This window comes from Alligator mississippiensis, chromosome 1, assembly GCF_030867095.1.
Source record: "Alligator mississippiensis isolate rAllMis1 chromosome 1, rAllMis1, whole genome shotgun sequence".
Taxonomy (NCBI): Eukaryota; Metazoa; Chordata; order Crocodylia; family Alligatoridae; genus Alligator; species Alligator mississippiensis.
In genome coordinates, this window is record NC_081824.1 from 194,103,397 (window position 1) to 194,127,375 (window position 23,979).

Genomic DNA, 23,979 nt, shown 5'->3' on the forward strand with positions numbered 1-23,979 from the left:
GGAGAAGATTTAGAAACATTTCTTTAATGCAAGGTGTATACCTTTGGCCTAGTATAAAGAAAGTTGCACTGACATAATTAAAGGTGTGATTTTGTTTAAAACCAATTTAGTTAAACAAGTGCACCTTTGTATATAGGTGCTCCTCTGTTGCTTTTGTAAACTACCAGGAACAAATGAAACCAGTAGGAGTCAGATTTAAATAATATATGTGTTCTTACAGGAATTTAGTTTAATTTTACTGTAAATTTAAATTTGTTTTTTCTTAAACCATTTAAAATTAAGTGGGTATAATTCCTCTCTGGGGAAAAGCCGTCACTGGTTCTGTTATAATGTTAAAATCAGTTTTGAGTCACTGTATTAGTTAAGCATAAACAAAGCAAGAGAACCGCTCAAAATATGAAATGACATAAGAAAAACATAATTACTGTATGGTAATTTTCAGCTTATTAAATGAAGGGCAACATAGTCTGACAATAAGAATCTTACAGTGTGACACAAGAGGAAGTAGTGAAAGAATCAGTGACATGTTAGAATGTAGTCTGTTTTCAATTAAGCTTTTCAGTGCGTATGTGTGAAGAATGAAGGTTAAAATTTCCTCTTAATTGCTATCAGCTATTGTGATGCAAAGAACTGTTAAGAGTCTGTTTCCTCTAGAGACGGGGTTAAGGGCTAGATCCTAATTGACCTCTAAAATGCTTGCACTGTGCTTCTTAAAATGGATGCACCTTGCCCCAGAAGGCTGATCCTAACAAAAGGTTAGGCTTCTAGGTATCCTGTATGGTGAATGGGGTGACCCAGATCACTCAGTCACAGAAGACAGGGGCCTTCAGGTAGCCAACAGGAAATGCCAGATGGTGTTGAGTCTGAACTCCACTCAGTGATTAGAGCAGGGGTGGGCAAAATGCGGGCTGCCAGGCCATTCTATTCGGTCCACAGGGCCCCTAAAAATGTAGAAAATTAATATTTATCTGCCCCTGGCTACCTGTCATGTGGCCCTCAATGGCTTGTCAAAACTCAGTAAACAGCCCTCTGCCCAAAATAATTGCCCGCCTCTGGATTAGAGGCATGTGGTCTGTTTTTGTCCAACTTCTGTAATGTTGGCGCTGCTTGCGTAGAAAGGATGTGCCTACATTCCTGAACAGTAGTTTAGGTAGTACTAGCAGTCACCTTTTGCTGGTGGGCACTTTCCATTCCACTTCTTTCATCATGAAAGTTTCTACTTTAACAGAAATGTACCTCTCTCTCTCTCTCTCTCTCTCACACACACACACACACACACACACACACACACACACACACACACACACACACACACACACACACACGAGATGAGGTATATTTCTGTAGATACAGGAAGTTCACCACTGGTTTTAAAGACCAAAGTTCATGATGTTCTGCATAAAACTTAAGAATTCAGTTACTGTTATGTTCAAACAACATTTTTTTCAGCTGCACCATTAAGAAGATTAGGCCCTTGTTTTTTTCCAGTGTTTCATGCTGGCGCCAGTGTGTACTATCCAGCCCTAGCCTCTTTCATTATATTATCCCTTGAGGTTATCACATCTTGAAGTTTTACATCATTTACACAATAGTGTAAATATTTAACACATGCTAAGGAATGTTGGAGACAATGCCAAAGCTACTGTGCATCAAATAGTATAGGAGAAAGGTGAAGCTCATTTTGGTTTTTCTCCTGCTTTCCCTAGCGCCCCACCCCCAGGTTGGAGAGCTATGCCATTCAGACTGATGGATTTCGTTAGGGCATTGCATGCTACGCTTATGGACCATGCTTAGATGCATGAGTAATATGGAGGGTAAGAAACTGAAGGGCAACTTTTATGTGCACCAGATTGCTCTGACAGAACCATGGGCAGATATAGGTTTTTAAAAACGGGGATGCAGATGGTATAGTGCAGGGGTGTTCAACCTCTGGCCCATAGGCTAAATGCCACCCATGGAGCCAAAGGTATCTGGTTCTCTGGATTGGAAAATGTGGTGGCAGGGGAGCAGTGGCAGTAAATATGGCCATTCTCCCCTGCTGCCAAATTCTCAAACCCCAAGCACCACGGAGCAGGAGTGGGCCAGGTCATGCCCCCTACTCCCACCCCCACATGGGGATGAGGCTGGGCCATGCTTCTCCCCCCAGGGCTGGGTGGCCTGTGAAGGCCAGATTGAGGCTGGCTGAAACCCCCTTCCCCCTCCTTTGGGGTCTGGGAAAAGCCACTCTCCCCTGCAGCGCTGGGTTGGAGCTGGGCCTCGCCTCCCCCTCTGAGGGCTGGGCCATGCCCCCCCACCCTCCCGTGGGGCCAGGTTGGTGCTGGGTCACTCCCCTTTCCACACAGGGCTGGGCCATATCCCCTCATTTCCCACCTGTGGGCCAAATTAGAGTTAAGATAACCCCTGTCCTCCCTCCATGTGGCTGGACGGCACTCTGCCATGACTGACCCATGCCAGATTGGGACCATCAGCTGGATCTGGCTGGCAGATGGCCTGGGAACTGGCCTGCCAGCTAAAAGATTGCACATCAGTGGTGTAGTGCATCACATGCAACACAACACCCATTTTTATCCAGGTAAAAAGACACTAGAAGCTTTACTAATATGTTAGGTGCCTAGGGCTATATTATTCATAGCATCCTAGGAAATTAGGATTGGAAGGGACCTCAGGAAGTCATGTAGTTCAACTTCCTGCTCAAAGCAGGACCATCCCCAACTAGATTGTTCTAGCCAGGACTTTGTTCAGCCAGGCCTTAAAAACCTCCAAGGATGGAGATTCCACCACCTCTCTAGGTAACCCCTTCCAGTGCTTCACCACCCTCCTAGTGAGAAAGTTTTTTCTAATATCCAACCTAAACTTTCCTTGCTGCAACTTGAGACCATTGCCCCTTGTTTTTGTCATTTGCCAACACTGAGAACAGTCCAGCTTCATTCTCTTTGGAACCCCGCTTCAGGTAGTTGAAGGCTATTATTAAATCCCTCCGTAGTCTTCTGTTCTGTAGATTAAATAAACCCAGTTCCCTCAGCCTCTTGTAATAAGTCGTGTGCCCCAGCTTCCTAACCATTTTTGTTGCCCTCTGCTGGACTCTCTCTGACTTGTCCACATCTTTTCTAAAGTGGGGGGCACAAAACTGGACACTGTACTTTAGGTGTGGCCTCACCAGTGCCAAATAGAGGGAATACTGACTTTCTTCGATTTGCTAGCAACACTCCTACTAATGTAGCCCAGTATGCTGTTAGCCTTCTTGGCAGCAAGGACACACTGATGACCTATATCCAGCTTATTGTCCACTGTAATCTCCGGGCCCTTTTCTGCAGAGTTGCTGCTTTCTTGGAGTGACACATGGGATTCTTCCGTCTTAAGTGGAGGACTTTGCACTTGTCCTTGTTGAACCTCTTGAGGTTTCTCTTGGCCCAATCCTCAATTTTGTATAGGTCACTCTGAATCCTAGCCCTACCTTCCAGTGCAATGTTTCCTAACCAATGTGCCATGGTACACTGGTGTGTTGTCAGGCATGTCCAGGTGTGCCATGGTATTTTGGGCTGGAACCATTCCCTTTGCTTGATGCTGCTGTGGACACAGACAGATGGGAGTGTGGCTCCAGCTCAAAATGCTGTCCGGTTAGCCATGCCACCCCCTGCTCTGCTCTGTGTCCGGTGTGCCACAGTGCTTTTTTATTTAGGTAAGCATGCCATGGGGCGAAAAAGGTTGGGAAACGCTGCTCCAGTATATCTACTATTCCCCCCGTTTTGTGTCATCCGTAAACTTGCTTAGGGTGCAATCCATCCCATTTTGGAGATTGTTAATGAAGATATTGAACAAAACTGGCCCCAGGACTGACTGATCAGTTTAAGATCAAAGCAAAAACACAAACAATTTTATTGGAATGTATATTAATTTGCTATACCATATATCATGTATTAAAAACAGAGCAAACAGGCAAAAATAATGAAAATGTTTCTTTGGTCTTGTCTTTAGAATTAAATCTACATCTTTCAGATTCATAAAACAAAATCTATCCTCCTTGAGCATGTTAACAACTTAAATGAAAGTTATTTCCACGTCTGAGTTAATATTTCCACACGTGAGTTAATGTTTTTGGCTAGTTAAAGACAGTATGCAGGGCTGTGAAATGGGAGCTACATTATCGGGGCAGCAGAATTGCAAAACAAAAAGGTAGCTTGATCAGTGTAAGGTCAGGACCATTAAAAAGGGTAGAGGGTTGTTAACAACTGTGGAATGAAGAGTTTAGAAGGAGAAGGATTCAGGTCAATTAGGGAGCAAATCCAGGCGAATTTGGGAAGTGGGTGGAACAGAATAGGATGCAGTTTAACAAAGATAAGTGCCATGTGTTGCACCTAGGGAGGAAGAATCATCAACACACCTGTAGCCTGGGAGGTACCACTCTAAGTAGCACAACTGCGGAAAGGAGTTTCGGAGTCGTAGTTGACTCCAAAATGAACATGAATCACCAATGTGATGAAGCAATAAGTAAAGCTAACTGCACTCTTTCTTGCACAAGTAGGTGCATCACAAACAGGTCTAGGGAGGTGATACTTCCCCTCTATGCGGCATTGGTCAGGCCGCAGCTGGAGTACCGTGTCCAGTTTTGGGGGCCGCACTTCAAGAGGGATGTAGATAATCTGGAAAGGGCTCAGAGGAGGGCCACCTGTCTGGTTAAAGGCCTACAGGAAAAAGCCTAAGAGGACCAATTTTGAGGGACCTGAAACTCTTCAGCCTCTGCAAGACAAAGCTGAGAGGTGATCTTGTGACCATCTACAAGCTCATTGGGATGGGGGGGGGACAGCAGGAAATAGGGGATACAGTGTTTACCATGGCACCCATTGGAGTAGCTAGAAACAATGGCCACAAACTGAAGGAGAGCAAATTTAGATTGACCGTCAGGAAAAAATTCTTTACAGTGAGGGTTGCCAAAATATGGAATATGCTTCCAGGGGGGGTAGTGCTGTCCTCTTCCTTGGAGGTATTTAAGAGGAGATTGGACAAGCACCTAGCTAGGGTCATCTGAACCCAGCACTCTTTCCTGCCCAGGGCAGGGGGTCAGACTCGATGATCTAAAAGGTCCCTTCCGACCCTAACAATCTATAACATCTGTGAAATTATAATGAGCCACAATGTCAAGTGACTCTCTCCGTGCTGCCTGAATAGAAATGCGTCTGCCATTTCCCGGTACCTGGTTTTAAACTTCGTGTGGAGCTGGAATCAAAGGGTGGTGTCACTGCACCACGTCACCCTGTAGATATGCCACTGTCTTTAATTATTTATTAAGGCCCTGCTCGAGTTAACTGAAGTTTACCTGTTTTGAAGTGAGGCATCAGTTAGTTTTCCCCTCCTATTCCCTGCTGTATGAGGAAGGGACTGACTGCTCAGATGCAATAGTAACATTTCCCAATGCTGTGCCTCTCTAAGCAACTTGCAGACATCACTGTTCAAAGGGTTGAGGTGAAGCACTCACCAGTGGTGATGTGGAGAATGGAGAGAGGAGATTCTCGGTGCTTGAATTTTATTTTTTCCTTTGTAAGTCAGACTTGCTTATCTTCTTATAGCTAAAACAAAAAAGTAAACACCAAAATTCCAGTTTTAATTTTCAGAGAATTTTAAACTGTACAAAGATGGTGTATATTTTGTGCAGGAACAAAGTTGAGCTGTGGGGGGCTTAGTCTTCCTTGACTTCATCCAAACCTGCCAAATCTTCCATAAGTAGATCATATGCAGGCATACACATACCAAAATATTAAGTATTTTAATATGTCTCTTTAGTTTTATAGGCCTGGAAAATGCACTCATCTTCACCTCAGAAGCATTTCATTTTGAGTAACATACTGCTTTGTGCTGAGCCAAGAGGATTTTTTTCTGTTAATTTTTGTGAAATAAAAATACACATTTGTCTGTAAATTCAAATTCTAAATTCTTACCTTGGTTGTGCTCATAGTTAGTTGCTTGAAGGTGGATACAACACAGCTTTGTACCTTATTTAAGTTACTTAGTCAAGGAGTCCACAGTGTATCACCATTTGAATAATTTGGTATTAAAATAAAATTGGTATTTATTATGTGCTTTTTGAAATACATGCAATAAATACATATTTTTTATATTATTAATATTATTACCTTAAAAAAGACAAAGACATATACTGATGGTGAAAAAAAACAAATTTGAGTTTGTCTATGATGGTAGTTAGAGCAACAGTTCAACTATACATAATGATTATGCGATGCAAAGAAAGTAGAAACAAAAAAATACTATATCCTTTGTCAAAAGATACTTCAGCAAATGTAGGAGGCTAGATTCAGTAATGGGTGAGAGGCACTTCAGTTTAACAGATGGGCTCATTAAGCAAGTGAAACAGCAAATTAACAAAAATCTTGATGCCTTTTTATTTTTGAAAGGTCAAATGATCCAGGAAAAATAGTTGTCAGATATGCTTGAGAAGCCAGTTAATGAATTAGGAAAATAGTTTTATGTGCACCTGGAGCAAACTATAGGGCAAGATTTCAAAATTAAAAGCAAATATCCCAGCAAGAATTAGAAAAGCAGCTGTCAGAGATTGTGTGGGGTAGGGGAGACCCATAGCCACAAGTAGAAACTCTGAGGAATGTTAGTTTCTTTCAGGCACTGGGTAACTTTTAAAATTAAATACCCAGTGTGCGTATGACATTTCTGTAGCTGTGTACTTATGAGTTCATCTATCTTTTAGGGCACATAAGTCAGACCCAGTGGAAGCTGTGTTAGTGATGATAAAAGATACGGGTGTCTAAGTTGAGTGGGATATATTTATTTCAAAGAAAAGCGTTCTGTCTAGGATTTTCTCATCTAAAGATTCAGTTCCTCTGAGAAGCAATTGAGGCTCTTGAAGGCTTTTGTTTTAGTGAAAACTATGATTGAAGGGGCAAGCCTTCTGAGAAAGTCTTGTATAACTTGTATTACAAAATGTAAAGGTTAACTTCAAAGTTAAATTGAAAACTGAACTACTCAAACATTCAACCTTTATTCCATTGTCACATTTTTTTTCATGGACAAACATCAAACAAAAACTTCACTAATGTACACACATCTGTCAATATATATTACTCTAGTTGAGGTTTTGTATTTGAGTGGTTTAGAAGAATTGGGTATATGTATATCACAGTTGTAAGCTGGAACTGTTAGTTATCTTTCGTTTGCTGCAAGGTAAGACTGAATGCATGGGCAGTTGCACAGAATAGGCCACATGCTATAAATCCCTGTCCTTGTTTACCCCAGGTAACTTGTCTGTGCACAGCATAGCTTTAAACAAAGCATTGGGTTGCTTTGTTACCTTGCAGATTGTAGAGGAAGTAAAAGCATGCTGTGAGCAGCTTGGAGTTATAGAAACAAGACAAACGGATAAAAGACTTAAAATTGTTTTGGTATTTGAACGTCATTGTATATTTTACTGTTAAGATTTTGTGCAATAACTGAAACAAAGGGCATTGGTACATGTGCTCCAGAGTGGGGAGGGGGTGCTTTAATTAGAGTGACTCAGAGAGCTGCTCTAATTAAAGCACCCACAGCGTCATGTATTCAGTGACCTGCAGTTCAAAATGGTGGCAGGGGCTCTTGAACTAAAGCTTTTTCGATGAGTTTTAGTTCAAGCATCCCTGCCACCATTTTGAAGCCTGGGGACACTGAATAGACATGATGTGGAGTCTGCTAGAGCATGTTAATTAGCACGTTCCAGCAGACTCAATTAATCTAGTCTCAGCTGATGTGCTAATTAGCACGCATTGGAGCAGATGTTCAGCACGTGTATAGGGTGCTCAAATACAGCAAGTGCAATTTGCCTAACCTGTATCTGTTAGACCCATTATGTATTTGAAAGCTTAACTTTTAACATTTTTACGATTTGTCATTTTTAATTACTAACTTCATAAAGAAATTTTATAACAACATTTTTTCATCTAAAAGCCACTTCAGGTTCTCTAAAGTGCTATAGGAAATCAGAGAAGCTAGTGCAACAATGAGACCTGGACCACAAGTGGAACAAAGTTAGCAATGTCTATTATTTGTTAACATATTTAATAGCAATTTTAAGTTATTATTTGATTAGTGCAATGGTTCCTGTATGACATATGACCATTTGGTTTATTTAATGTTTCATGTTTGCATTGAAATAGTTTGTGTATACTTTCCAACCTAATTTGCTTTCCAGTAGGGTGGAGGATCTCTCTACAAATGTAAATTTCCAAATTAACTTACTTTCTGGTACACTGTTTGCACAGCATGATTCTCGGTGGACTAAATGAAGGAAATAATTATTGTGGTAATACCATGACAGCAGCCTACCCATTATCAAGTGGCAAGTTAGCTGTGATGCTTAAGGGTGATGGAAGGGTTATGTTCTGAGCAGTATGGCACTGTGTTGAAGCTCCAGCTATCAGAATGGAGATATCTGCAGATAAAACATCTGTAGAAGAAATTGTGTTTTAAAGTCTACAAATTTTTCATCACATGTAAGTAGGAGTGGGTGATTTCTCTGTGTGCACATCTACTTGAGAAGAGACTCTGCTTCTATGGTTATGCTGGTGTAATTGTGTTGTTTGAGCTCACCAGTGAAGATGCAGAGTATGCCAACAGAAAGAGTATTTTCTGCTGGCATAGCAATTCCACCTCTCTTAATGACATTGTGAAGCTGATAAAAAATACCCTTTTGTTGACATCAGAAGTTTTTCTGGTAGCTATGCTGTCAAGCAGTGTGAACTTTTTTTCATATGCCTAGCTGGTATAGTTATGCTGGCAAAATGGTGTAGGGTAGACCTGGTTCTCTCTGTCTCAGGGTGAGAAACTAGTGAGGAACCTACACAAGCAAATTATTTCTCTCCCTCCCATACATTTCCAAGGGGCATGTTGAGTATAATGAGGGGTGTCTTGAGTTTAAAGCGATTGAAAACCACCTGGAGGCTATAAGGGGCTGGGAACGGGCCCATAGAATAACAGTCCAGAATTTGGAGACAATCATGATTCTGCCATGAGAACATATGTCAGAATGTATGTCAGGTACATGGGTAAAAATACAGTGTCTTGTCTATCACTTTAGTGGGATAAATAACATGACTTCAATATGGATACCATGTCCTAGTGTAGTGTAGGAAACTGAGCTCAAAATTAGGAGACACCTTCAGCATGGCTTCAACCACTTATTTCTGGGGTTGGTGGAACAGTAGGTAGGACGCACTCGGTATTTGCAGGAGTGCCAGGAAAGGGCTGTAATCCATAACCCTGAAAAACTACTAGGTAAAGAAGGAAAAATGTAACTTTTAAAAGGAATTAAATACAGAATTTAAAAGACTTTTTATTCCTAGTTATTAGAATATGCAAAATGGTGACTTGTTTTGCAACAGTCAAAAAAACCCTATGTACAGGTAGGTTTCCTAAAGGGTTTTAAAATTAAATTATCACCTGCAGCTGCCTTAAGTAGCAGAGTTAATTCCAACCCACCCTCTGATTTTCTGCAGAAGAAGTTGAAGAAGAGTCTGAAACCGCAAATGAACCTGATCTGACTGATAAACAGAAACATCAGTTGAAACACCGAGAACTCTTTCTTTCGCGCCAGTATGAGTCCCTTCCTGCAACACACATCAGGTAAGAAACTTTCTTCATAAGCTACAGATTGTGGGAGTACCCGGTTAATCACACTAAAAGCTACTTGCATGCTCCCTCAGTGGACTGCAAAAGGGAGCAATTACTGCCACTCTCAGCTGGTCTGTATTCCCACCCATTAATTCCATCATTCCTAGATTCTTCATGGCTTTTCTTTTGAAGGAAAAAGAGTCTAACCAAGGGTCATGAACAAATGAAGCTGCGACCTGCTGATTAAAGGAATAGTTGCTGCTAGAGTGCAGGGGCACTGCAATTTATATTCCTCTTCTGGGAAGTAATATTTTTTTTTTTTTTTTTTGGCACTGCCAGGGGCTGCCTGTTCTACTCCAACAACAGGTAGTTCAGGGAAAAAAATCGAAGCCTTGATGGTCAGGATTGCCTATAAGACAATGCAAACATTTTAAAAATAAAATGACTTTGGGCTGTTTGTTTAAATTTAAAAGAAGCAGTGGTTGGATCTTCATCCATCATATTCTCAGAGGTCGTTTTAAAATCTAAGCTACTTTTAAAACTTGTATCTTAGGGGTTTAAATTTGACTCATTAATGTGCTTCTACCTATCCCTCCACATATCTTAAATTCCTCTGCTGAGACAAGCTGGGTAAAACTGAGAAGACAGTTGTAGTTGATTTCCCTCTGGTAAACAATAGAGGCATGGCTGTCCTTTCCTGCTAGTGCAAGGAACTATTTGGAAGAAGTGAGAGAAAAAGATGAGTAGAATTGCTTTTTACTTCTGCTTTTGATTTTGCTTTAGTATTTGAATATGTTTTAGGCAGTGCCATTGGCCAAATTACATACGTTGCCATACCTCCCATCACTCTGCCCTTCAATACTAACAATCTAAAGTTATATGCAGTTTCAGATGGTTTAATGTGCACTGCGTTTGTTTTATATTGGCTCTCAAATTTCTAGTTAGTTTTTTAAATGATGTAACTTATTCTTTGCTTTTGTGATACCTATTTCCCTTCCATGGCTTCAGTTTACTTTTTTTCTTAACTGTGCTGTATAGTGGCACAATGAAGAGGGAGAACGATATCTTCCCTTCCCCCAGTGTGTCTTTAGGAGTCACCTTAGGCCCAGGATTGCAAACTCAGGAAATGCATTATACAAGAAAATCACAGTCACTTTGGCATTGCTATGGAACACAGATAAGGGGGTTTGCATGTTTCTCCTGTTTTCCTAACTGGTTGGACTTATTTTTAAGCATAACTTTCTCTCTGAATTTTCTTGATTTATAATGCTTGGTTTGTTTGTGAAATAATTATAATATTGATGTATCTTTTTTTCGCTCTTAAATTTTCTGAAATGTACCTTTTATCTAAATTCTGCTCAAACCATTTTTGAGACATACGTTATGCCTAATTTTTTTCCTTGTTGAAATGCAAATGATTTTTGGGAACAGATTTGGACAATTACAAGCTTTGGACCCTGATCTCAGTGATACCAAGGGTCTATGTACAATGTTGTTTGCCTTGGATTAAGTGTAAATTTAAGTTGTAGTCAAGGTAGAGGAGTTAGCAGTAACATAAAACCAGTATAAGCAAAGGGAGAATCAGGCCCATAGAGTTTTTTATTTTTTCTGTATCTGCCTGGTCTTAGATTAATTCCTGTCTTTCTTTTACTCTCTACTTTTTAGGTTTGAACAAGTGAATAGTTCAGTTCCCTTCGGTGAGCCAGGATCTAAGGCAGTGATTCTCAATCAGGGTGCCATGGCACCCTGGGGTGCTTTGAGTCACTTTCAGTGGTGCTGAGGAGTGCCATGTAATTAGCACTTCTACTCTGCTTACAGATGAAAAAAATACAAGAAGAAAAAACAGTGCTTTACTTTAAACTCCGTGCACTCCTGGGCCGAGCCCATCACGTGCCCAGAAGAGGCATCGCATTAGTTGGACCCAGCTCACCCAACGTCTGTATGGATTGGGTGCTTTAGTAGGGTTTTTTGGGGGCTTTTATCTAATAAGCTATTAGATAAAAGTGAATCAGCTATTATATAAAAGTGCCAAAAAGCCCCGCTGAAGTACCTGATCTATACAGACGTTGTGGAGCTGGGTCAAACTAATGCACTGCTTCTTCTGGTAAAGCGCATTTCCCCCCTCCCCCACCACATCTGTCAGTGCCCTTAGATGTGCAAACATGATTCACAAGATAAACCCAAAGATTTTAAATAATAATCCATAGTGTAAAAAATATTCTGAACTATCATTGACATTGTGGCTAAGTACATACAGTCAAAAAGCCTAAGGCTGAATCACTTCAATATTTGCAGGTTTCTCTAAGCTGTGTAGATTGAACCAGTAATGAAGTTGAACTGATGTTCACTTTTGAATCTGGAAAGGCAGCCAGATGCCTTCAGTGGGCCAGACCAGTAGCTGTGGGGTGCTAGAGCATGCCTCTCAGCCTGCTGGCCAGTGCGCACCCAAATGCAGCTGAGTTTGGCCCATCCCTGTTTGGCTGCTCAGTACACGCCCCCCAAGCTCTTGCTGTTTCCCCACAGAGGGGAGTAGCTCCTCCAGCCCAGCTAGTGCTGGGTATCAGCCCATGTGGGAGATCCCCATGCCTCACTGGGGGTTCCCCTGCTTGGGCAGGGTCCCCTGAGCTTTGCCAGAGAGAGAATTTTCCCCTCCCAGCCCTCAGCAGTCTCATACTGGCTTAGCGCCCCCTCCCCCACATGTGTGTGTGTGTGGTGGTGGGGCAGTGCTTCCATCAGCCCACATGGAGAGATCCTTGCGGCTCAGCAGGGGATTCTTCCACCCTGGGCAGGGTCCCCCGAAGCTTTCTACTGGTGCAGAGGGGACTTTCCCCTCTCCCATCCCTCACCATGGTTTGCTGCTGGCTTGGCCCCGCTTCCTCCAATTTGGGGCTGAGTTGGTGCCTGCATCAGTTCACATGGAGGGATCCCTGAGCCTCAGCCCAGGATGCCTTGTGCCTCCCTCCCTTTTCCTGCTCTCCCGCAGTGTGGGCAGGCTAACCTTGGCCCAAGCTGTCTGCTTCAGCTGAGCAGGGCCAGCCACACCCTTAGGCTGTCACAGAGCAGAGGCAGCAAAACATCTGTTCTGCAGCCCTGGTCCTGCCTGTGCCCTGGTGGGGTGGGGGGCACTGCCCTCCTCCCCAGCCCCACCCAGATCCCTGGTGTGCCAGGGTTCCCCCTGGGCTCACTCAACTCACTGACATACAGGTGGTGAGGGGGGGAAGCAGTCTCTCCAGCCTGGGGTGGCCCAGATCCTGTGCCTCAGTGGGATTTGCCTGGCCCCAGCCAGGGTCCCCTGATCCCTGCTGCCTGTGCAGAGAAGGAATTCCCACCTCCCACCCCCTAGCATTGTCTGGTGCTGGTTTGGCTGTGGGTAGGAGCAACTTGTCCGTTACTCCCTCCAGGCCCCCTGTGCACCTGCAGGGGCAGGGCTAAGCTGGCACTGGACTGAGCTGAAGGGTAGGAGGGAGGGGGAAATTCCTGCTCTTCAGGCAGGGATCAGAGACCAGGGGAGAACCCCTGCTGAGGTGCTGGGATCCCCGCCATGTGGTTTGATGCTGGATGCTGGCTCGGCCCCGGGCTGGAGGAACTATTTCCACTGCACCTGTAGGGGTGGGGCTAAGTCAGTGCCAGACTCTGCTGGGGGGTAGGAAGGGCGAATGTCCTCTTTGCACTGGGAAGAGGGCTCAGGAGATCCTGTCTGGGGTTGGGGAAACCCCATTGAGGCACAGGACCTGGCTATCCCCCCGCCGCCCCTCTTCCCTCCCGTGTGTCAGTGAGTTGCATGAGCCCAGGGAGAAACCCTTGCACACCAGGGATCTGGGGCGGTCAGGGCTCGATTGGTGGGCACTGTTGCCTTGCCTTCCTCCCCTCTTCCTGCTCCAGCAGGGTGCAGGCAGGAACAGGGCTGGGGCTGGGGCTGGCCCTGCTTGGCTGGAGCAGACAGTTTGGGCCAAGGCTAGTCTACCCACCTTGCAGGTGAGGGGGTGAAGGGAGGTTTTGGGGAGGCACAAAGCATCCTGGGATGCTGGGGGCTCTGAATTAACTTGAATCTGGAGGGGATCTGGGACAGAAGGTCCATAGACTGGTTTAATCTAAATCAGTTAAGCTTGATACTACATTCATCCAGGCTGATCTTAAACTGGTTTTGACCATTTTGAAACTGGTTTATGTGCGCTGAACTTCTGTTGTGTTACAGATTTAAATCAGTTTCTGATCACTTAAACCAGTTTATGTGTACTGTCTGTCCTTAGTGAAAGAGTTCTGTGCTGCAAAAGACTGGCTCTCTCATTTTTTCAGTAGTCAAAAAATGAGTGAAAACTAAGAGCTGGCATTTTCCAAGGAGTGCCTTGAGTTGACAACCCCACTGGTCTAAGGATCCTGAAGAGATTTACTTACGGAAGGTCTAGCCATTTAGGTAGTCTGTTAAACTTAGCTTGTTTGTTAAACAAGACATATCTTGGACTAACTCAGCCCTTTCATTCTTTCTATGGTCCTAAACTCTAGTATGAGTCTGGTAATGTTGTGAACCTCAGGGCACTGGAAAAGGTGCAGTTATTTCTAGCTGCCTGTTGGTTTAGACTAGTTAACCATGTCCGACTATTTATTTATTAAGCGCTCAGCATGCTTTTAATACAGTGTAGGAAAATGTTTAGATATCTATCCCTTTTTCAAACTGGCTATTTTTCAGTAGCCAACTATAATTGTGTGAATGAATATGTCCTGTTTTCCCTATGTGGAATGGATTGGCTTAGATTAACTTTATACTGAAAAGAAAATTTGCTCTGTAGAACTGGGACATGTGCAATGTTTTATTATGTTCCGGTAAGTTATAGATACTGTATTACAGCAGTTTTGGTCAGAGCATTGCTGATGCTGTAAATACTGTAATGAAATTTAGAAAGGTGGGAAGTAACTTAATTGTTTTTTTTTTTGTTGCTTTATAGGTAACTTTTTCCCAAGGTTTGTATAAGTTTCTCTAATAATTTTAGTCTATTCATTCACAGCATTGAAATTAGTCTTTTCTGCTATAGTTCCTATTCAAGCTCATATTTGAAGAAGGTAGTGAATATATGCGGTAACTTCTGTTGAATGTCATGGGTGTATTGTTAACTGAATAAACACTGTGGATTTTTCCAGTGTGCTCTTCTGTTTGTTCCTTTATGTAACACTACTCCTTTTCATTGCTTTTTTTTTTGTAATGTGATGCTCCTATGCTTACTGATAACAGTGCTAACTCTGCTACAGTAATGGTTGAGAAGCCTGCATTATTTAAAGTACGGGTATCAAACTCACCTTGTGCCCTGGGCATGATCCGTCCACACCATAGGGCTTCTTGTAGGGTGCATCCAGCCTGGGCATATGGTATTGACAGCAGCTCTGGCATGGAGCACACAACTTAGTTATGGTTCCTGTTGCATGCCCGGGCAAGCTGTAGATGCTGCTGTTGCTCCTGCATGCCTCATGACTGGATAGAAGCTCTGGCACAGGACATGTGGTGGTGCTGGCAGTTCCAGCATGGGATGGCAGCAGGGCTGGTGGCCAAGGAGGTAGGCTGCAGCATTTGCTACTGGTGATGTGGCTAGAGGGTGACCAGAGTTGTCTTGCTTGCCCTTCGGCCACTAATTGCTATGTCCACTAAGGTGGAAGGGCCCCAGGTTCTGTAGCAGGCCACTCTTCTGGGCCGTGCTCTCCCCAGGTTCTGGTGGCTTGCTGGCAGCTTGACAGGCTAGATAGAGTGGCTTCCTGGGCCACATTTGATCCATGGGCTATACATTTGACACCCTTGATTTAAAGGTTGGCTCTTTACAGTGTGCAAATATCTGCCTACTTGTAGTGAATGGAAAGAAAGGCGCAGGCAGGGGGCAAGCTGCTTGACTTCTCTACATCATCTGCCCTCCAATGCCTGCCCCCTGCAGCAGTAGGGAGCATGAATTAAAGATGAATCTCCAATAACTAGATTTAATACATAGAAAGTTGTAACAAATTATACATCTTCCATGCAAAGAATCTAATTATTGAAGGGATTGTCTTAAATTCAGGGTCGTCTTAGATTTGGGTAAATATGATATATTCGCTAATGACTTAAGTAGTGCTTATTGGGATGGAAAGTGGAAGATGAGCTTTAAACGTCAAGATGTCATATGTTGTGGGAAAATGGTGGGGGTGGGGGCAGAAAAAGAGCGAGATTCCAGTCTTCTTCCATATGCTGAAAGCTGCTGTAACCACCATGGGCTAAAACTACCAGGCTCTTGGGACCATAGCCCATGTCTGCGATTTTTCTCACTGGTCCTGTCAGTGATTAGATAGTCTGAATATTTCTGAGCACAGTTGTTACCCTTAACCTTCTGTAGCAGGGAAAGAGCAGATAAGCATAGCGAAGCATGTTGCCCAGTGAAGTGAGCCAACTTTAACCTGGTTTCTGTTCCTTGACTGAGCTACAAATCGCTCTCAGCACCTCAGCTTCCTTGTCTGTTAAAACAGTATAATTCTGTTTACTTTCTTTGTAAAATGCTTTGAGATCTACTCATGATACATTATATTTAATATCACATAGGTTTGCAGTTGAGACAGCACTATGGTTAGGTTATAAAATTACATGCATGCATGTACACGTGTGGGTATGCATCTGTATGTATGCGTGTATACGTACAGTGTTTATGTTTACTGTGCTTTCCTGTCTTGCAAAGTAAAATCTAGTTAATTCATCACTCCAAGAGGATTGTAATTATGACTGATTATCTATGAGTCACTAATTAACTGTAGGTAACCATTTTCAACTTCTTGCGAGATGTCTTTATATTCATAGATCAAGACACAGTAAAGAATGATTTTTTTTCTTTTATAGTGAAGGAAAAGATGTATTAAAAAACATTGGGTTCAAATTGCACACAATCTGGATTCATCAAATGAAAACCATATGATTATATAGATAAAGGTTTAGTGTACAGTTTCGTACTACAAAAATTCAGTGCTTGCTGTGCAAGAACTATAAGATTGTGATGCATAACAATAATCAGTCAAAAATGTTTGCATTGCCAAAAGAAAGGATAAATCTGCAAATTGGAATGTGTTGTCTTGAGCCAAAAAAAAGTTGAAGAGTATCCAGTGATTTGCTAGTTATCAGCTGGCTGGGCAAGTACTGTGGAGAGCAGAGGTCAGTACCTTTAATGCCAACTAACTATCAGGAGCAAATTCCACTGTGATGTGTATGTATATATGTTTGCAAATGACTAATGCAGTTTAACACATTATGAATTAATTAGCCAAAGTGTGTTGCCTAAAAATCATTAGGACTGGTAAGGATTTAGTGCATTGACTAGTAAGATGAGCTGTCCCAGGGACTTAATTAACCAAATTTTAGTGCGTGTATAATAATGTATACCTATCACAGATGTGTTTCAAGTGCAAACCTATATGAAAAGCTACTGCTGTCTTCTGTACTTTAGTAATGGTCTGATTGCTGAATACTAGGAAATTAAGTTAAGGTAGGCCCAGATATTGCTTTAACCCTGCCCAGCACTCCCACATCATATATATTCACTTTCTAGTGCACAATATTAAAAAAATAGGACACGTTACAATTAACACAAATCTGATGTCTTGTTTTGACTAAGGCAAAATGTGTTTATGCATGCTGTGCTGAATCAGTAATACCTGCACCTGTTTACTTTCTAACACTTAACTTGCTCCCCAGAACAGCCCCACACGTGTTACATTTTACTCTTTCTCCCCTTTAACAACCCGTTCACTAATGCATCTGCAGGACCATCTGACATTTTATCCATTGCTGAAACAGAGTACATTTGTTGAGGATGGAGTCTGTCCTCAGTCCTTACAATCCCCATGGTAAGATGATGCATGGGGTATTGCTTTCTGTTAGAGCTTTCAGAGCTTCATACTGAAAGTGGACATACTTGATTCCATGAGGCTCATGTGCATCTCTCTCCCTTTATTCGTGGAAGGGAGGGGTGCAGACATTCATGGGGGAATGTCCTTCTGGTCTCCAGTTAGAACTGCAGCTCTGCCACACTTCTATAAATAATTTTCAGATTTTTTTTTTTTTTTTTTTGTGGCGGGGGGAGAGAAATTGTTAGTGTTTTACAGCTTCTGTGATGGAAAGTTTCAAATGGATGAATATATGTAGAAAAGTTGTCAAGTTAGTTATCTTGTATAACTAATGTGGAGGAGGATGTGCCACTTTTTTATATTTGTTTTCCCTTTAATGGTCCCAGGAATTGAGAGGGAAATGTGGGAATTCTGTGTATGTTAAAGTTTCCCTAGCGGATTGTATTAATCTCTCAGACCAGTTATAATTGCTTTTTAAGCTGAAGTATTTTAGAAGGTTGTAAAGGGATATTTTTAGGGAACTTTTGTTATTGTTGTCAACTTATACAACACTGTGCACAATACCTTTTCATTTAGCTTTTGTTTGTTCTGTACTTCGTAATAAGTGTCTAGTTTAGTTATAGTGATTTGCTGTAATGTTTATCTGGCTTGCATACTTTCTGTCTGTAGCTAGCAAAGCTAAAATAAAGTTTGCCTCTTCTGAGTTGTCTTGTACAACAATTAAAAAAATAATTTTATGAGCCATAATGTAGCAAGAGTTGTGTGGAGCCGAATAATCTGCATGTGGTTTGGGAACAGAGAAATGTGTTTATGATTTTTTTTTAAGAGCATTCATAGGACCAACATTTCAATCAAACAGTTTGGCAGCCTGAATTTAATTAAGTATCCTTATTGCAAAATTTTTGTTAATTGGTTGATCAATCTAGTTGTGTGTATTTTGTGTGGGAAAATCAATTTTGATGGAATAGCAGTAATGATTATTTTCTTAATCACAGCTATGAGAAATAACCAAGACGGTATTGAAAAGAGATCTGGCAAGTTTGAGATACCAGTTGAAGGGTCTGAATGGAAGTTTTTTAAACTTACCCCATTTAGGACTGAAAACAAGCTGTTTTTTCTCGCTTTGTCCCAAATATTAGAATTTCATAAATTATAAAACCATGAAATTATTATGATGTTTTTTCTTATGCATAATACAGGCCATAGAAGTGACGGTAGTGATTCTTGGATAAATCCCAGCAATTTATGGTTGACTGGGAACCTGTCTTTTAAGCCATCCAATCTTAATTGAAAGTCTTCAAAATATGGAAAATTAACCATATCCCTTTGTAATCCATTCCAGTGGTTATTTACACTAATTCAGTCTCTGGGGGTTATAAAGAATTATGGGATTTAAGTCAGCAAGTATCTTTCTTCTGTATAATGGGGATCACTGCAAGGGAACTGTTGCATGTTCTTGTTCCACCTCATACTAGCTAAAAGTCATTGCTTCTGGAAAATTGCTTGAATGCTGGACTGACGCTGTGGAGTCACTATAGCTTTCAAGTATTATGCAGTTCTTATATAATTTTTTTTCTGGTTGTTTGCATGCAACTGATATATAACCATTCATTCATCTTAAAACGGTCATTCTCAACCAGGTTGATGTAAGATTCTTTAAAGGGTAATGCAGGGTGCCACATACGAATCACTAGATCAACCCGTAGATTTGAAATAGGAATCTATAGTGTCAGAAAACATTCGGACTGCTTGGGGTCTTTCTGAATTCTTTGCAACACAAGAATTGCTATATTCTTTTTCTGTAATATAAAAGCAAGTGAAAGCTAAGAGTTGGCATTTTCTGAGGGGTGCCTTGAGTCTAAAAAGACTGAGAACTATTGCCTTTAAAGATAAGGTGAAGCTTTTGTGCTGGTGAAATGCATTGGTTTAACCTTGAATTAATTCCTCCATTAACCTACAGTAGAGCAGTAGACTTCCTGCATGTATGGGCCTCAACCTTGTTGTTGAGGTAGGTTGGGGGGGAAAGGTCTTCTCTTAGTAAGAGGGAGTATTTAGTCTCCAGTCTTTGTTCTTTGAAGAGTTTTATAGATGTACATATTCTACCTACATACACATACTTTGCTCTCACTGTATATCTCTAACATTTAACTTGGTGTGATGTGAAACATCCTCTACTCCAGTGACCTATGAACACTAGGATATATTAGATCTTAACTTTTATTACAAACTGCATGGCAAAACCAGTTCTACTCTTTTTTTTTGTGTGTGTGTGTGGTAATTTTCATCTTCTAATGTTGCCTTGCCTTCTGTCTCCATTGTGCTCAGTATTGCACATTGTGGTTCCTCACTTGCCTCAGGAATTGCGCTTGTAAACACAATGTGCCTTGCTTTTTAAGACTTACTGTCTTCTGGCTTTTGGGAAGACTAAAATAACTGGTTAGTGCCATTCTGTATGCGCATCAGACAGTGCCTCATATCTATAACTTAGCATATACAAACATATGGAAGCTATAAATTACACACAGCTATGTGATAAACTTTAGAAATATCATAAATTATGCTCTCATAAATGTCTGACTTTTATTTTCTTGCTCAGTAATTCATCACCTCAGGATTTATTCTTCTATCTGGAACCCCATAATTTCTTCTAACAATCATTTTGCAAGGTCCTGTTATTCCTAAATGGAAGAGGAAGTGGAATTCCCTCCTGCTAAGAAGAAAAATATTGACCTGATGTTCAATCTGGGCAGCTATAGCTGTCATTTTGCTTCCCTCGTGTTATCTTGTGCTTCCCAGTTTTGGCGCTTGCATCAAGGTGTGAAAAGGTCCAGCATCTAAAGTTTAAAACTATGACTTTTTTTTTAGACAGAAAAGTATTGTAACTCATCCGAGCTATAGCAGTCTGTCCTGACTTGTTTACAACGGTCAGCTTCAGTTTTTGTGCAGGGTGTATTCTAGTGGTCAATTATTTCAGCTGGAAAGCTGCTTAACGAATTTTGGTGAGCTGTCAAGGGCTGCAGGGGTAGCTCCTTCCTTGACAGGTGCTTCGCCCCCTGGTTGCCCTCTTGGGACCAAATGTCCCGCCCCTAACACCTGACCTTGGCCACCAGAAGTCCTTCCCTTTGCCCCAGAAGTACTCCTTTTGGGGGAAGGAGGTTGCCATCTTCAAACCAGAAAAGAAACAAATCATATACTTAAAACATCAAACATCTACTATAACTTATTTTAATTTTATTTAAATTTTTCCCCTGATTTATGTGTGTTTGTGTAGTTTATCTAGAGGCGATTGCATAATAGCTCAAAATACACTGTTACTCTTGTATATTGTGTGTGGGGAGGGTAAGGGAGTGTATGCAGGGGTTGTGTGGTTGGGGAGTGGGCTTGAGGGTGTGGTGAGGTGGGGGGGCGCGAAGTGTGGGGTGAGGGTATAGGCTGCATTTTGCCCTCCATGGTATATTCTCTTGGCTGGGTCTGTGACTTTTAGAGCAAATGAGCAATGGAACAGCCGAGAATTTCATCTGTGGTTAAATACAAGAAGAATCTGAAAAAAAGTTAAAAAATGTTCTGAGTTATTGCATTTTTTTTTCCTTATGCATAAGGTTTGTTGTAGACCAGTGGTCTCCAACCTTTTTATGGTGAAGATCACTTTCTGTAAGTAAAGGGCACCCCAGGATCTCTCCCCCTGCCTCTCCTCCTTGCCCCTACTGCCTCCTGGACAAGTTGTCTGGGCTCTGACCCCATTCTCCCAGCCCAGCCCGGGCGGCAGGAGGTGTGCCTCAGCCCAGCCACATGCGTCCTGCCGCTCCTGATCGTGGAGCCTCTGATAGACTGAGATAGACTGTCAGAGGCTCCACAATCTACCAGTCGATTGAGATCGACTGGTTGGTGACCACTGGTGTAAACTGTTTTTTGGGGGGGTTTATTGGCTTTTACTTGGGATCATCTGCATTATTTAGTAGTGGTATGATCTTCCACATCTCTTGCTAACATGTCTGGTACCTTATTCCTTATGTTTTATTTATGTAAATGTGCATTGTTGCTCCATTATTGAATGGTAGCAATGTTAGGTTTTTGGATTGGGTGGGTGTGTCATTGTAGGAGATGTCATGCAGAAGGTAAGGCAGGATGTCACTTCAGAGCCTAAGATAGGTGAAGATTTTGGCTTTTGCTGTCCACAACATGATTTGAGTTCCCCACAGTGGTTCATCTGGGCATGTTTTTAGGATTCTGAAATCTATTTTTTGTTATGCCTGAGGTATGGGGTGTGTAACCTGTATCCAAGTGACAGTTATACTGCAAGTTTCATTGCCTTGGGGGAATCCAATTTTTCTTAAGCCAAAAGGGGAATGAACTCTGAAAATATTTAAGTTTACTTGTTCATGTGTAGAATACATCTACATCACACTAGGAAACTCATGTGGAAGGGAATGGTATGCTGGAAGTAAATGTTACCTTTTCCACTTTTATGATTTGATACTGTGTGTTAGGTTTCTTATTAATTTCTTGCTGTAATTTTTGTTTGTGTACCTGCTGTCCCATGAGATCCTAGTTAAAAGAAGATTTGCATCTCAAAAAAAGAAGTAGCTTGCAAGAATAATAGGACAGGAGTTAACTGGACAAGACATAGTTGTAAAAGTAGAGGACTTTACTGAAACAGTAAAGGCTTTAAAAGGCCAAAGTTGTTACTGTTTTAATTAAATCAAGCATTTTTTTTTTTTTAATTTTAAGAAGTTAGTGTTCTTGAATTTTTATTTTTTTTTTTGGCTTTTGTGAAAAGTTTGAAAATGCCCATATTGATTAATTGACACCCCCCCCCCCACACACATATATATATTAAGTGATGTTGGCAAAATGCAGGGCCATTGTTCTCCTTTAATTTTCCATAGCATATATAAATTCGGGTACACTTTTGAAGTTACTTTTGCTATGAAGACCTAAAAAATATGTTTATAGCTTGTCAATGTAAAATAGAAGAATAGTGACCAGAAATTTACTTTTATTGATTGGGAAGCTCTCCTTTTTTCATTTAAGAATAAGATTTGCATACATTTTCTGGAAGCAAAATTAAGTCCCTGAATTTCTCTGGGTTGATTAAGAGATTAGAAGTCAGGCAAGGCTAACAAATTAGATTTGAAATTAAGGTTTCTTAAACTCTGTATGGCTAATAATTTGTTATTTACCTTAAGCAGACCTCTCAGTTGAAATTCATCAAATCAGTGGTGCTGTGTAGTTTAAGGTTACAACTAGACAAAGGCAAAGGGGAGTTTCACATCTAACTAGTGTTTCATTAACATGGGCCAAGGGGAGAGACATCTTAGACTGTTCTTTTGTTGTGTATTGGTAGGTAATTCCATTCAAATCCCATTCCTGATCAGAAAAGAAAAGCAGCTGGATCACAGTGTTTTCAAGTAGAATGAGGAATTTGTATAATCCAAAAGTATATTTTCAGTACAGTTTCATTATAGTTTCATTATGTAATTTAACTTGCCATAGGTATACACAAAGTTCTCTTCTTACAGTTATAGAGGAAAAAAATAATAGAAAATTAGATGGAAGAACTATGCATACAGTTGCTGTTTTTATGCAATAATCAAGTTTTTCATTTAGTTCAGGTAGTGCATATCCTTTTTTAAAGATTCTTTTCCACGAATTGTTAAACATATTAGAAATTCGTACAAAAGTGTACAAAACAAGTTTAAGCAACTGTTGTTCAGCTGGGGTAATACAAAGGATACATTTTATATTTAATCATTGGTAAAAGCAGTATCTCCTGTATTGTGTTCACTTATCTATTGACTCAGTCTCATTATAGTGATAGTTAGCTGCATTTATCCAAAGATCTGAAAACACTAATGAATTAAACTTAGAAAGGAAGCAGAGTATTATTTTTACATATGGAAAAACTACAGAAAGCCTTGTCTACAGCCTCATAATTAATTGGTGGGATGTCTGAAAACAGAACCTTCCTCTTCTGACGTTGATTTCTGTCACCTAACTTTAAAACACATCTCCTTCCCATCTCCACTATTTTAAATATCAATTGTGTAGTGAGTGGCTAGATTAGCTGTAAGATTATGGATGTGCATACATTTTAGAGCTGTTTCTAAAGAGGAATGTATCAAAAGAAGAAGCTCGAGAGAGTCCAAAGGAGGGCCACGCACATGATTAGAGGCCTACAGGCTAGGTCATACGAGGAGAGGCTGAAAGACTTGCAACTGTTCAGCCCGGAGAAGGGAAGACTCAGAGGGGATTTGGTGGCAGCCTATAAGTATATCAAGGGTGTACATCAGGGCCTGGGGGAGCATTTGTTCACCAAGGCCCCTCAGGGGAAGACAAGAAATAATAGGCAGAAGCTGATTGTCTAGCCTGAAGTGATCCTCATAAGGAAAAACTTCTTTATGAGTCGGGTGCTGAGGGTTTGGAACAGGCTCCCCGCAGAGGTGGTACAGTCACCCACCCAAGCGACCTTTAGAAAGTGTCTTGATGCCCATCTTGCTGGTGTCATCGGATCCCAGCAGTCTTTCCTGC

At 41.4% G+C, this 23,979-nt stretch overlaps 1 protein-coding gene across 1 annotated transcript in view; it reads left to right on the forward strand.

Annotated features, from left to right (window-relative positions):
- Positions 1–23,979, forward strand: part of MTA3 (metastasis associated 1 family member 3) — a 206,368-nt gene that overhangs the window by 39,847 nt on the left and 142,542 nt on the right. Inside the window, exon 4 of the mRNA XM_006265161.4 lies at positions 9,492–9,618. Within this exon, the coding sequence (XP_006265223.1) occupies positions 9,492–9,618 (127 nt within the window). The remainder of the gene's footprint in view (positions 1–9,491; positions 9,619–23,979) is intronic.